The sequence below is a fragment of the Bidens hawaiensis genome, unplaced genomic scaffold, assembly GCF_021521415.1.
Source record: "Bidens hawaiensis isolate Kalapana, Puna unplaced genomic scaffold, B.hawaiensis_p1.1 tig00009621_1, whole genome shotgun sequence".
In the NCBI taxonomy this organism is placed as follows: domain Eukaryota; kingdom Viridiplantae; phylum Streptophyta; class Magnoliopsida; order Asterales; family Asteraceae; genus Bidens; species Bidens hawaiensis.
In genome coordinates, this window is record NW_027491721.1 from 41,384 (window position 1) to 54,523 (window position 13,140).

At 32.9% G+C, this 13,140-nt stretch overlaps 2 protein-coding genes across 2 annotated transcripts; one reads left to right on the forward strand and one right to left on the reverse strand.

Annotated features, from left to right (window-relative positions):
- Window positions 1-13: 13 nt before the first annotated feature.
- LOC143533145 (homeobox-leucine zipper protein MERISTEM L1-like) lies at window positions 14-1,820 on the reverse strand. The gene is made up of 6 exons (XM_077028005.1): window positions 1,782-1,820; window positions 1,459-1,647; window positions 832-1,269; window positions 644-745; window positions 351-551; window positions 14-232 (listed from the first exon to the last, which is right to left on the reverse strand). The coding sequence occupies exons 1-6, from the start codon at window positions 1,818-1,820 to the stop codon at window positions 14-16; spliced, it is 1,188 nt and encodes a 395-aa protein (XP_076884120.1).
- Window positions 1,821-11,444: 9,624 nt separating this feature from the next.
- On the forward strand, window positions 11,445-12,912 carry LOC143533146 (protein FAR1-RELATED SEQUENCE 5-like). The gene is made up of 4 exons (XM_077028006.1): window positions 11,445-11,460; window positions 11,913-12,550; window positions 12,635-12,723; window positions 12,807-12,912. The coding sequence occupies exons 1-4, from the start codon at window positions 11,445-11,447 to the stop codon at window positions 12,910-12,912; spliced, it is 849 nt and encodes a 282-aa protein (XP_076884121.1).
- Window positions 12,913-13,140: the final 228 nt, after the last annotated feature.

A 13,140-nucleotide genomic window follows, 5' to 3' on the forward strand; every position in this document is an offset into this window, starting at 1 on the left:
AAAAGTATTTCTTTTAATAAGGAAATAGTAGAATGCTAACAATTGAGATATACTTGCCTCCTACGTTTGCTTCTGGATTATTGCTCGCCATTGCGCTTGAAAGTCGTTGACATTGTCTTTCTAGAGTTGCTACCCATCTTTTTGCACCAAATGCTAGACCAGAGTTAACTAGCACCTTATAGATATCAAGAACGGCCTCATCGTCAACTTCAACATTTTCAACCCAAGTGACCTAGAAACGGAGATTAAACGTGAATTCCTGAAATTCGCTTACTTTTGCATTTGCGTTTATTGCATCGCTAAATCGTTTAGTTAATTAAGTTCTGATGCAACGCTTGAATAAGTTGTACCTTTGAGTATCCACTGGGAAGCTCATGAATCAAACAGCCCGAAGGCCTTCTTCTACACCTTACCACCGATGAAGAGCTCAGATTTTCCAAAGATACATCAACCACGATCCACGTTCCATCATCTAGTCTTTTGCAATACCTAACAAAGTAGTTTACTCGTGTTGGAACGAGTGGAGAAGGAACTTGATACTCAGCTGTCATCTGCAAAACTCGACCGTAGTGTTTAGATTAATATAGATAAGAGTTAGATTCGGTGTTTTAATAGTTACAATATAACTTCACAAGTTCCTTACCATTTGCATAACTCCGTTATAACTGCCAGCTGCTCCAGTCGCAAGTATTTCTAGAGTCGTTGCTCTTGAAACGATGCCACTAAACACGTTCGACCATTGATTCTGAAAAAATCATTGTTAGATTATTGAGTTGTCAAATTATAAGAATCTAGACATAAAAAGATTGCAATTTCAGTAAAAATATATACCACGTCCGTTAGAATTTCTACAATAGCTGCATGATTCATGAAGATAACCGTGGTTTCCCTTGAACCTTCGGATTTCATTCCCATTGGTTTCGGTCCTATACATCTGGGAAATGACCGCGGATACTCGTCTTCATTTAGCGTCACTTGAGATGGGTCATCAGAGATTGGGACCCAAAGGGGCTCACCAACCTGAGCAATTCTGATAAGCTCCTCCATGGCAACAATAGCAAGCTCCCCAATAACTCGCTTCTCATTAGGTACAGCCATGGGTCGGAGAATGTCATTTGCTCCTAGCATTTCTCCTAGTACTCCTTGTTGTGGGTTGAAACTAGACTCTGGTACGTCAAGGGAACGAGAGGGTCCTTGAGACGAAACATCAGGGTAACTGAATGTTGGCTTGCCAACGTATTTTGCAGCGATTCCAGATATCCTGTCAATCTATATGGAAAAAAATAAAATTTGAAAGGTTAAATAATTAACTTTAAAACAAATTATAGAAACTACACAACCCCCAATTAATATGTGTAGAATATATATATATATATATATATATATATATATATATATATATATATATATATATATATATATATATATATATATTTGTTCTGGTTAAGCCTAACATACTTCTTCTCGAAGACGAGCATTTTCAATCCTCAATTGCTGTTCGTCAAACGACATTTCCCCGGTAGCAGCTGCTTCTCCACAGTTTGGACATGTGGCATTGGCGAGAAGTTCCTTTAAATGCACGTTATCTGCTCGAAGCTTGTCATTTTCTTTTCTTAGCTGTGTGTTATCAAAGCGCTCGTGCTGTGTCTAGTTTGGGAAAAACAATTGAAAAAGGCACATTTTAGAAATTATTGATTGTTTAGTACATCATTGATTCTATCAAAATATAAATGGAAGTGCAAGCATTGTTCAAAATGAATTAGGTGCATCTCTACACAAACCAATTGACCATTAGCTGATATTTGTTTAACAACCCTCATAATCAACTCCTTTTGTATATAATAAATTCAAATAAACTTGACACACATAAATGTCTTACAATAACCTATAGGACCCATGAGATAACTGAAACAAACATCTAATCAAGAACAAAATAACATGAACAAAGAAGAACAAGGGATTAACAATAAATGAATTTTTGTATCATGAACAACTGAGTGTACAACTTGTTTACAATTTGATAGACCCTCTATATGTACAACATGAACCGATGCAACAATTGAGGACGGCACCGTTTAGAGATAACTACCAAAGGAAGTTAATCAACAACTAAATAAGTTTATATCTTGGTGTTTAAGCATCAAATTTATCAATCCTAAATATAGTTATCCTTGACTTGCTTACATAATACATAAGACACTAAAGCATGCTATTAACTAATTTTAATTCCGACACATTAACTTTTTAAAAACTTTGATCACACAATAAAAGCCAACATAAAACTTAGTCTAGCATTTAACACAATCCTACTCTAACTCTAACTTAACTGAAACCATATAGATAAACCTAACTATTTACTTTAAATCTTTAAACTTTAACATAATATCTTAAATTTGATTCATTCTTTTCTCCACCTTTTACATTCCAGCCGGCATTATGCCAACAATAGTGTTGTTATACATAAACAAATTAATGTGAGTATTGAGTAGCCAATTGATGTTTGATTGCCGGTGTATGCATGTGAAATAAAATGAAAATTTATAATGTGCGACTCCTATCACTCACATGTGCTAACCACTTGATACCTTAATTAATGAAACTCTTGGCTCTATTTTGCAACCAACTAGTAACAATGACTCAGGTGAGATATCAGTTATCGGCCCCTTGGTAAAATATTAATCAAAATATTGACACAGGTAATTTTGACCGATATTGGACTGATATATCATCGATATTCTCGATATCGATATTTAAAGTCTTAATTATCAATTTTTAGTGTTTAGTGTTAGTGTTCTAACTCTTAATATCAACTTTTAGTGTTCTATTAGTGTTTTAAGTCTTAATTAATCAGTTTCTACTTGCTAATTGTTAGTGTTTTGCAAGTTGCAAAAGGTTAATATGTTAACTGAGGAGAGTATACTGAATTATTAGTGTTAAATTGTTATATGTATGAATTTTACATGATATTAAAATTAACAATATCAACCGATATCTCGAATATCGGTCCTTGACCGATATCCGATATTTTCCGCATTAATTGCTTAGGATCGTATAACATTACTACCATGTGTGTGTGTGTGTGTGTATATATATCACATCCTTAGATAAAGTCGGCCGAATATTCATACCAAAAATGTTAATTTGGGTTCGTTTGTTCTGGAACCAGAATTTGACTAATGGTTCTAAAGATAGTCTTCTTCCAAGTTCCTTTCTTTGTTTATCATCTGGATGAGGACACTCTTTAAAAAACCTACATGAAAATAAACAATAACGATCAAGAAAAATATAAAGATCGTCTCTAGTTTTTCCTAAAAAAACTAATCTGTAGACACTTTATAGACTCGGGGACGACAAGCAGAAGCTGTCGCACCCGCCCCTAACTTCCATTTTCGGCAGTTAAGAGAAACTTTTAAAGACTTCATTTAAAGTCACATATAAAAAAATCTTCCCACTTTAGAAGAAAAGTTACAATCGATTGTACATTTAGACCCTTTTGTAGCTTTACTAGCTTGATCTCAGTCGAACCAACAAAAACGAAACAATACAAAAAAAGATTAGGGCAAATGATTAAAATCTTACGCTTCCAATTCTTGGATTTGATGTTGAGTATGGCGATGGTAACGTTTCTTTTTGTTGGCATGCATATTAGGATCTTGATCGTCGCCCGAAGCTAGAGCTTCGATGTTGCTATGATCATGATCGTCATCTCTAAGCATATCAAGATTGCTTTCTGGTGTTCTGTTGCTCATGTCAACAAGATGCTGCTGATGATGATGATGATGAAGATTTTCAAAGATATTATTTGGTTGAAACATGTCTCCCTTTATAGGCTCCTTCTGATACAAAGGTATTAACTTGAAATTAATTATATTAATTTCTTGAAACAAAAAATTAAATAACCTATATTATATGTGTATTCAATTAAGTTATGATGAAATAAATGTTGTTGTGAATCTTATTTCATATGAAAATTAAAAAACACAAAAATTAATTAATCAGAAATAAAGAAGAGAGAGAAGATCATAGACTTATTAATATAAAATATTCAATTTTAATTAAAGACCCTTTATTCTTTAAAGAAAAGTCAACTTTTTAGTGACTGATTACTTTTGTCGAATTGACAATTTCTAACAACACAAATGTTGTATTTTGAACATTTTCAAGTAGCCTATGCGAGGCTGTGTACAACAGATCATGAAGCGATCCGTCCCTTCCTCGGATCCTGTGCAAACACAGGATCCAGGTATAATGGGTACACCATATTTAATCCCCAATTTTTTAGAAAATGTATTTCAAAATAAATGAAACCAAACCACCTTAAATTTTTTAGTTTAACACATTAGTTTGTGTATTGAATCCAACCTGTTACATGAGAAAGTTAAGAAGATGGTACAGAAACTTACTAGATTTTTGTTCTTACTTTGTAGAAACTTAGAGATAAAGATTTGGTATTCACAGACGAATGCCAACGAAAAACTGTTTTCAAAAGAGCAAAAAGAGTGATGATCGCCTAATTTATTAGTGAACAACTCATAGGAGAGTAAGAGAGAGAGGAGGGTGAATGAAAGGAAGAGGTTGGAGAAATGAAGATATGACAGCCAAAGGAGTTAATGCAGAGTATTGAAGATATGCAATTGCATTAATGTAGGATTCAAGCTTTTATTGCAATCTGATTTTTTTTATTTTATTTAACATGAAAATAAAGTTACACTTGTATACTTGAAGCAATGACATAACCGATAGGGTCGAGAGGCTCGAGAGGGTCCACCATCAAACATAAAGTTCGCTATGTAAACATGAAGCGGATCTCTACAAATTGTCGTTAATTGAGAAGAAAACGTGATTTTTAAGGGACGTAAAACTGATTTTTTTAACGAAAACACACAGTTTCATTTAAACTCCTACATTTTTATTAAAAGGAAAAATGTAATCACTTTTTAGAGAGTCAAGAGGGTCCACAGTAGTAAGTTGAAAAGTTTGCTATGTAAAAAGGGTGATTTTCTTTAAAAGACGTGAAGCTAGCCTCTCCTCTCCAAATTATCGTTTTGAAAAGTAAATGTTAATTTAGTTAAGGACAACGACCTGGTTTATTAGATGAAAGCATGAATATTTACACGACATTTAAAAAAAAAACAGCAAAATGTCAAAATCGACCATAGTTAAGGTTTGGTCGATCATACGATTTTCATTTAAAAATTCTATTGTAAAACTGGAACACGGAGGTTTCATTAGGAGGAAAACTTAAATACTTTTTTGGAGGAAAGCATTAGCTAGGTTTTTTTTACTATACACATTAAGAAAAAAAATAGGTTATATTCAACGTCCCTTCGACCGAGATTCTATCTTTGGTTCCATAACTGTCTAAAGAACCTTGAACTTATTTGATCTCTGTGTGTATTGATGAAAGATTAAAATAAAACTAAAAAATTTTTAAAATTAAACGTTTATCTGTAATTACATATACGGCAGAAAAGTTGGTTTTTCAAGCTACTCCTTTCATGTTTAGCTTGATCTATCTATATATTTTTATTTAAATTTTTTTTAGAAAAGGGACGATACCCTGACAAAATCGTGGGCAATAAGCCCACCCCGAAAATGCATGGTATTATATTCTTTGATTTGACGGTTTAGCGATTAGCAAATGGCGAATAGAGCTTCTATATATGAGATTAAAAGATTGAGTCATTGCTTATAACTTTCATAAGAACATTCTTTCTTGTTTGGTGTTTATTTTGTTCATGGTTGCGTTTTTGTCTTTGTTGCGAGTAGGATTTTTCTAACGATGTTGTTCTGGGGCACTATCTATGGTTTTACCATTGGTGTTTAATAGCCTTCATAGTTTTTCCTTTTACTTACATCCCATATTGTTATATTTTGTGAATATGAAAACTAGTTAAAGCGTACTCTCTCATAAGAACATGTATTATTTGTAGTCGTAATATACGTATATTCAAGTTTGTGATTGTTTATGTATATAATTTGCACATGTGTCATGTGATATGTTATATTGACTACACTTGATTGCACGATTGGGTGAGATAAACAACTTTTAAAAATTAATTAAAAAAATAGCATCTTAACATTTTTGTTAAATGATTTTTTATGTACATAATTGGGTATGTAAGAACTATAAATTTGAGAAATATGGATGATCTAAAGCTAAATAATATATATTCTTTTTTCTTTTTTTTCCCTTCATTCTTTTTACACTTAATTCATTTAGTGAACAAAATTTATGAATTAACTAAAGATATGTGAAACAATGTTAATTTACAGTGTTAATTTACATGTGAGCTTACATTGAGAACTTTCATTAACAAAAGATATATAACTTATCAAATAGTTATTTTTATAATACTAAATTATTTTTTTAAAGACTGAGTTAATAACAAAAAGACAATACAAAACATTTATTTGAAACAAATAAAATATTAAAAATTAACTTTTTATTGAAAACTAAAACATAAATTATAATATATAAAGTGCTTTAAGAAATATATTTATAACTGAATAAATAAATAAATATATACAGTAAATAAAAACAAAAAGTTCATAAAACAATAAAAGCAAACACCTTTTTTAAGACAAAAAGGTTACCAAAGAACAATGAATTTAATAACGATATATAAAAGTATTAATTATTCCAGATACATCATATCATTCTCACTTTGAAGAGCTAATAAGATTATTAAGTATTGAATAGAAGGTTAAGAGTCAATCCTTCTAGATTGTAACATTTTACTAGTTAAAATAAATCTTATAATAAAAATGAAAAGATTAGACAAATATAATAAAACAAATCCGATGTGAATATATAGAAAAGTAGAGAGTGCATTTAAGATAATCACACAAACATAAATGCCCGTAACATTGAAATTATTTATTTTGCATTCTTTTTCTTGTATATGTTTTTACAATTAAATTAACTAGTGTTTTACCCGACACCTTAGTTGGTATGTCGGTAAAATATGAGGGTGGTAAACCCAAGCTTTGTCAGGCCCGGGTGTTTAGGTGGTAAGTCGACGCGAATTCAGTCGGTTTTGGTCACGTGTGTTATGTACATGGTATCAGTTAAAAAGCCAAAAATAAAATTATAAAAAATTTGAGGTGGACCAATGGGATGTCGTTGGTTGGTAAAACTCGAACATTGGTAAAATCCAATTGTTATTGATCATAGGTTTTGAGGCGGTGAGTCTATGCAATTTCGGTCAATTTTCTTCACAATCGTTATGGTACCGGAACTAAAAAAATAATTGGGATTCGTTCAGTTTCCGCTACGTTCGTTATAGTACCATAACTTAAACAATAAACAAACAAACAAATTTGACATTTAGTCGGTTTTCCTTATATTTGTTACGGTAATTAAAATTAAACATAGAAAAAATACATGAAGACCAATAAGGTGCCACAAAATAGTGCAGCACATATCTCTTATTTATACTTATTGTTAGATCATTAATAGTGTACAATTAGAACTTAATTACATAAATTGTATATAAAATTATTTTTTTTTTTAACATCATTTTTTCCGGAGTCTTCCTGTGACCGGATTTCAATCGTTACCAATAATTTGACGCTCAAGGTCTAACAACCGGGTAAAACTCCCGTTACTGGTTTTAATTATTATTGTTATTGAAATTGATAATATTGTTATCATAATTTTTTTTAAAAAAAAAATAAATATGTATAATTTATTATTCTTACTTCATAGTATATGAAGACTTAGAGCATTCCTAACCTATTCTCTATCATATATCCATATATATCATATAAATTACATTAAAAATCACTGTATATTCTCTCTCTCTCTCTCTCTCTTGTGTTCAATTAAATAATATTTTATCATATTTTTTTCTCTCTCCGTCACTCACAACCACTTTCAAACAATATTAAAAATTATACGATGTGAATAATGAAACACCAAATTTAACTTTCTCATACAATATTATATTTCTTCTACTCACAACCACTAATAACCATACCATATAATTTAAAAACTCCCTCACAAAAATATATGAAATAGGCTGAGAATGCCCTCACATTCAATCCATCAAGAAATGTGAGGAAAGTTTTTATAATGTAGGGTGTTGTGAGTGGATAAGAGAGAAATACAATAATTTTATAGTATATTTGAAAAGTTACCGTTCACACTCTATAATTTTTTAATATATTTTGAAAGTGGTTATGAGTTGGTGAAAGAGAAATAGTAATGATAAAGGTGTAAAAAAGTATTATTTAATTGAAATTAGAGAGAAAATGTAGTAAATTTTAGTGTAAATATGTATTTAAAGATAGAGGATTGGATGCGAATGCTCTTATAACTGTTTTGTAAATACCAAAGTCAATTTCGAACCTCAATCTTATGAGTTCCTAACTTCCTCACAAACAACTTAAGGGGTGTTTGGGATTCCTTATTTTACCTCCTTATAACTTTTTACTCGCTTAACTTACTTTTCTTTTCTATATTGTTCGGTTCATTTACTTTGACCGAACCAAATATATATGCATAGTTTGTTTTTATTATAAAAAATTACAAATAACTGTATATAATTTGGTTCGGTCAAAATAAATGAACCGAACAATATAGAAAAGAAAAGTAAGTTAAGCGAGTGGTTTGGTTTTAATCAGACTCGAACCCGAAATTAGGTCGGATTCGCTTCCAATAAACTCATAATGTGAAAATGATAAATATTTACTTCAGCTTATTTTTAAACAATTTTATGAAGATTTAAACGAAAAAATAAGCCCCAAATCTTAAACATAGACCCTAGATTGTTGATTGGTAAAATTGAACATTGAAACACTAAATTAATAGATTTGATTGAGGGGTTTTCATTTAAGCGTGATAAGGAACTGAAAACAAATACAGATTACCCAGAAGTTGAAGGGGAAAATGAAGATTAATATATATATATATATATATATATATATATATATATATATATAAAAGAGTTTAAATAAAAATAAGTTGTTTTGTAGGAATGGTAAGAACCAATAGAGTAGTGACACATGGCATTGTTTTATAATAACAATAAAGGGTAGTTAGGTAACTTTAAAAATCTATTAATTTATAATTAAAAATAATAAAACCGGTGTTCTTCCTATTTTTATGGGTTTATTAGAAGACTCGTTCTATAATATATAGATAAGCACGTAATTTGTAACATCCTGCTTTTGGCTATAATAATAAAATAAATTTCGTCAATTTTGTAGTGAGTCGTTATCGGTTTAGACAAATGAATATGAGTTGGGCTTGTATTGGTTAAATGAATATGAGTTATGGACTTGGGTTGAAGGAAAGACCATGGGCTTAAGCCCATGACCCATAAATATAAAAACCATAATGAACACTTAATCTTTCATTTCACATATTCCATACATCATCCAAAACACACACTTAAGCTTTCTCTCTAGTTCTTCCTTTCTCTAAACCGAAACCAAGAAGGAAACCGAGCACCGACCCGAGGTAATGATAGTATGATATTGTATGAGCCTAAACCCGCTAAATATAGTCACGAAACGACGAGCCGACACCGTTAAACCGTTTAAGTCACGAGATCCGGGTGGAATCGGGTATTAACCGAACCTAAGATGAGCTTAGGGGTCACCCTAGCCCAGATCTGGATCGAACGGGACAAAAAACGGTGAAAACGAGTTAAAACTCGTTTTTCCGGCGAATTCACGGTTTTCCGGCGGCGGCGTCGGAAAGGCGGCGCCGAAAATGTGTACGAGGAAAGGGGAATGTCAGAGAATGTTCCTGGCATTCTCTGACCTAACCCTAGTTCGCTAACGGGAAGTTAACGAACTATAGGTGATTCGCTAAGCATGAGATAACGAACTAGCTTCTGATTCGTGATAGTTAGTTCGCTAAAGGAGATAATGAATTAGATGGATCAATTTGTTACCTGGACTGGTTCGCTATGGACTGATTCGTTAAGAGTCTAGTTCGTTAGAGGGTTCAATTCATTACAAGAACCAGTTCGTATGACAACACGATTCGTTAAGAATAATATAACGAATTAGAAGTTTAACATAATGACAAGAATAGTCCCTGGACTTAGAAAAAGATTGATTTAATTACAAAGAAGCCCTTGGATTTTCAAGTTAGCCAATTAATTAATGATTCGAAATTCTAATGGAAAATGTGATAAATCAGTTAATGGAAATAAACTGTCTAGCTCGACCCCAGCCAGGGGCTCTACCCCTTGGACCCTGCTAGGGGCTGCCGCCCCTAGACCCCGCTGCTAGGGGCGCTGCCCCCGGACCCCCGTTCGTTGAGGGTTATAACTAGACTAGGAACGCGAGATGAGTAGTGATAGTTAATTGATGCATATAATTATTATACAGTTAGCCGTGCCTAACTGAAGAAAGGAATAACTATTAACGGTGACCGTAACCGACTTCAGGTGAGTTTCTAGCCCCACTTTCTTATTATGTTTTCAGGGTTGTGTGCATACTCGATGTGATAGTTAATACACTTACCTTAAATGATAAGTGTATGCCTTGTATGATTTATGTACGATGATTGCTTGACGTTGCGTGAACGATCTTCGGATATTGCATGTACCGTCAAGTGGCAGTTAAAGATATGACTGATATGTATGAGGTATGAATGATGTATGTATGAATATATATGATGTATGAATAATGTATGTATGATATGTCAATGGTACGTGAACGCTCTTCGGAGATTGCACGTATTGTCAAGGAAAGCATGTAAGGTAGGTATAGTACAATGTATTAGATGTAGGGAACCGACCCTAATAATGTCGGCGACTGTAGGGAACCGACCCTAATAATGTCGGCGAATGCAGGGGACCGACCCTAATAATGTCGGCGAATGTATGGAACCGACCCTAATAATGGCGGCGAATGAAGGGGACCGACCCTAATAATGTCGGAGAATGCAGGGAACCGACCCTAATAATATCGGCGAAGGTTATAGGGCGGACTGCTCTTTAAAACGTATATGTATGAATGGAACTATGCATGTAAGGATGTAAGTAACTATGAAGGCATGTACCTTTGGGTACATATGTAAGTATGTGGATGTATTGTATGTCGTTTGATTAACTAGAACTCACTCAGCGTAGCTGACTTTTAGTATGCACGCATGTTAACAGATTGAGACAACTGGTTTGAGTAGGACACATGGCAAGACTAAAGAGGCTGGCATCGAAAGATTTGTCATGATGTTTTGATACCATGTTTTAATTATGTTCTAAAAAGACAAGTTACGAATATCTGTAAGGAATGGTTGACTATTATTATTATTATTCCGCGAAAGTTATTAATTAACTCTGATATTTAGAACTGTGTTTATGAGTAAATCCAACGTTGAAGTGAGGCACCGGTAACGGGGCCTTACATAATTGTCAACCCTCCTCTCCCAATTTTGTTTACGTGATTAAGCTTTCAAAAACCTAAAGAAGATGAATTCAATGATGGATGGTGAAAACGGTAAGTATGTTATTTAATTTTTACGATTGTTGTTGATTATATGATTATATAACTAAAAGATGTTTCGATGGAATACTAGTTGATTTTGTAATCCCAATTAAAGTATTAATTTACGGGAAAAAAAGAGGGTTTCCATTAAATACTTGAATTTGTTCAAGTGGTATTGTAAAAGTATTTCCATTTAACATGTCATTGTTAGTTAGTTTTACAAATTAACAAAATCAAAAGAGTAAATGGAAACAACTGTTAACATGATTTCGTGTTTTTTTTAATGTATTTCAATGGAAATTGCATTTGTGCTTTGATATTTTTTACGTGATATAATTATGTAATATTCCAATAGTTCGATAGGGAATTCCATCATAGTTAAACTACGGCTCTTTATTTTTATATATTAAGGTTCTCTAATCTCATTAAGTTGTGTATGTTAAACAAGTACATGTGTTTTATAGATGGTAATGCATACCAACCAGTTGGCATTGAACACATTTCTCCAATATCTGGAAAGAAGTCTTATTATCCAGAATGGGGTGCATCAATCAAACCTGTTGAAGGTATGATTTTTGACAACCTCGAGTCTGCAAAATCATTCTACAAAAGATATGCTTTAGCTTGTGGTTTTCCAATAAGGAAAGAAACTCAGTTGAAGTCTCGGGGTACCATTCAGGGTAAGTATTTCGTGTGCTCAAAAGAAGGTCAAAAGGCGGTTAACGAAGTTGATACGTTAGATGAAGAACAAAAGCCCAAACAAAAAAGGAGGAAACCTTCACAACGTACTGGTTGTGAAGCACGAATTATGTTAGAGTTAACGGTTGAGGGTAAATATGTAGTATATAATTTTATAGAGGCACACAACCACCCTTTTGTTGCTGAGGATGATATGCATTTTATTAGTGCAGCTCGAAATCTGTCGTTTACCAAGAAAACACTTTTGAGTGATTTGTCTAACATTAATATTGGTCCGGTTAGAGCGTTCAATATAATGAGGACTATTTTTGGTGGGTTCAATCATGTGGGCGCAACAAAGGTTGATTGCAAAAACTTTAAGAGAGACCAAAATCTCTATATTAGTGAGTATGATGCAGAAATGGTGCTTCAACGACTAATGAGGAAAAAACAGTATCTGCCAAATTTTTCGTGTTAATATACTACTACTCCGGATGGTGTTTTGAAGGGCTTATTTTGGGCGGATGAATACGCTAAGAGTAATTTCTACACATTTGGAGTCGTTTTATCCTTTGATGCCACGTACCAACACAACAAGTAAATTATATATGCATATTTCTTTACTTACCAATAATTCAAAGCTTCACTAGTCGCATAATACAACTATATATCATTTTCAGATACAAGATGGTGTTTGTACCCTTTACCGGCATCGACAACCATAACTGTAACGTTACCCTTGGTGCTGCTCTACTTGGCAACGAAACGACGAAAACATACACCTGATTGTTGAAGTGTTTTAAAGATGCATTTGGGTACGCACCTAAAGTTCTTGTCACTGATCAGGACCCTGCGATGAAGAGGGCGATTGAAGACGTTTTTCCAGACACTAGGCACAGATTGTGCATATGGCACATAATGGATAAGCTTTCATGAAAGGTATATACAGTTTTTTTACCAATAAACCAAATAACTTTTAGTCTCTTTTTTTATTCATAGTTTTCCATTATTGTT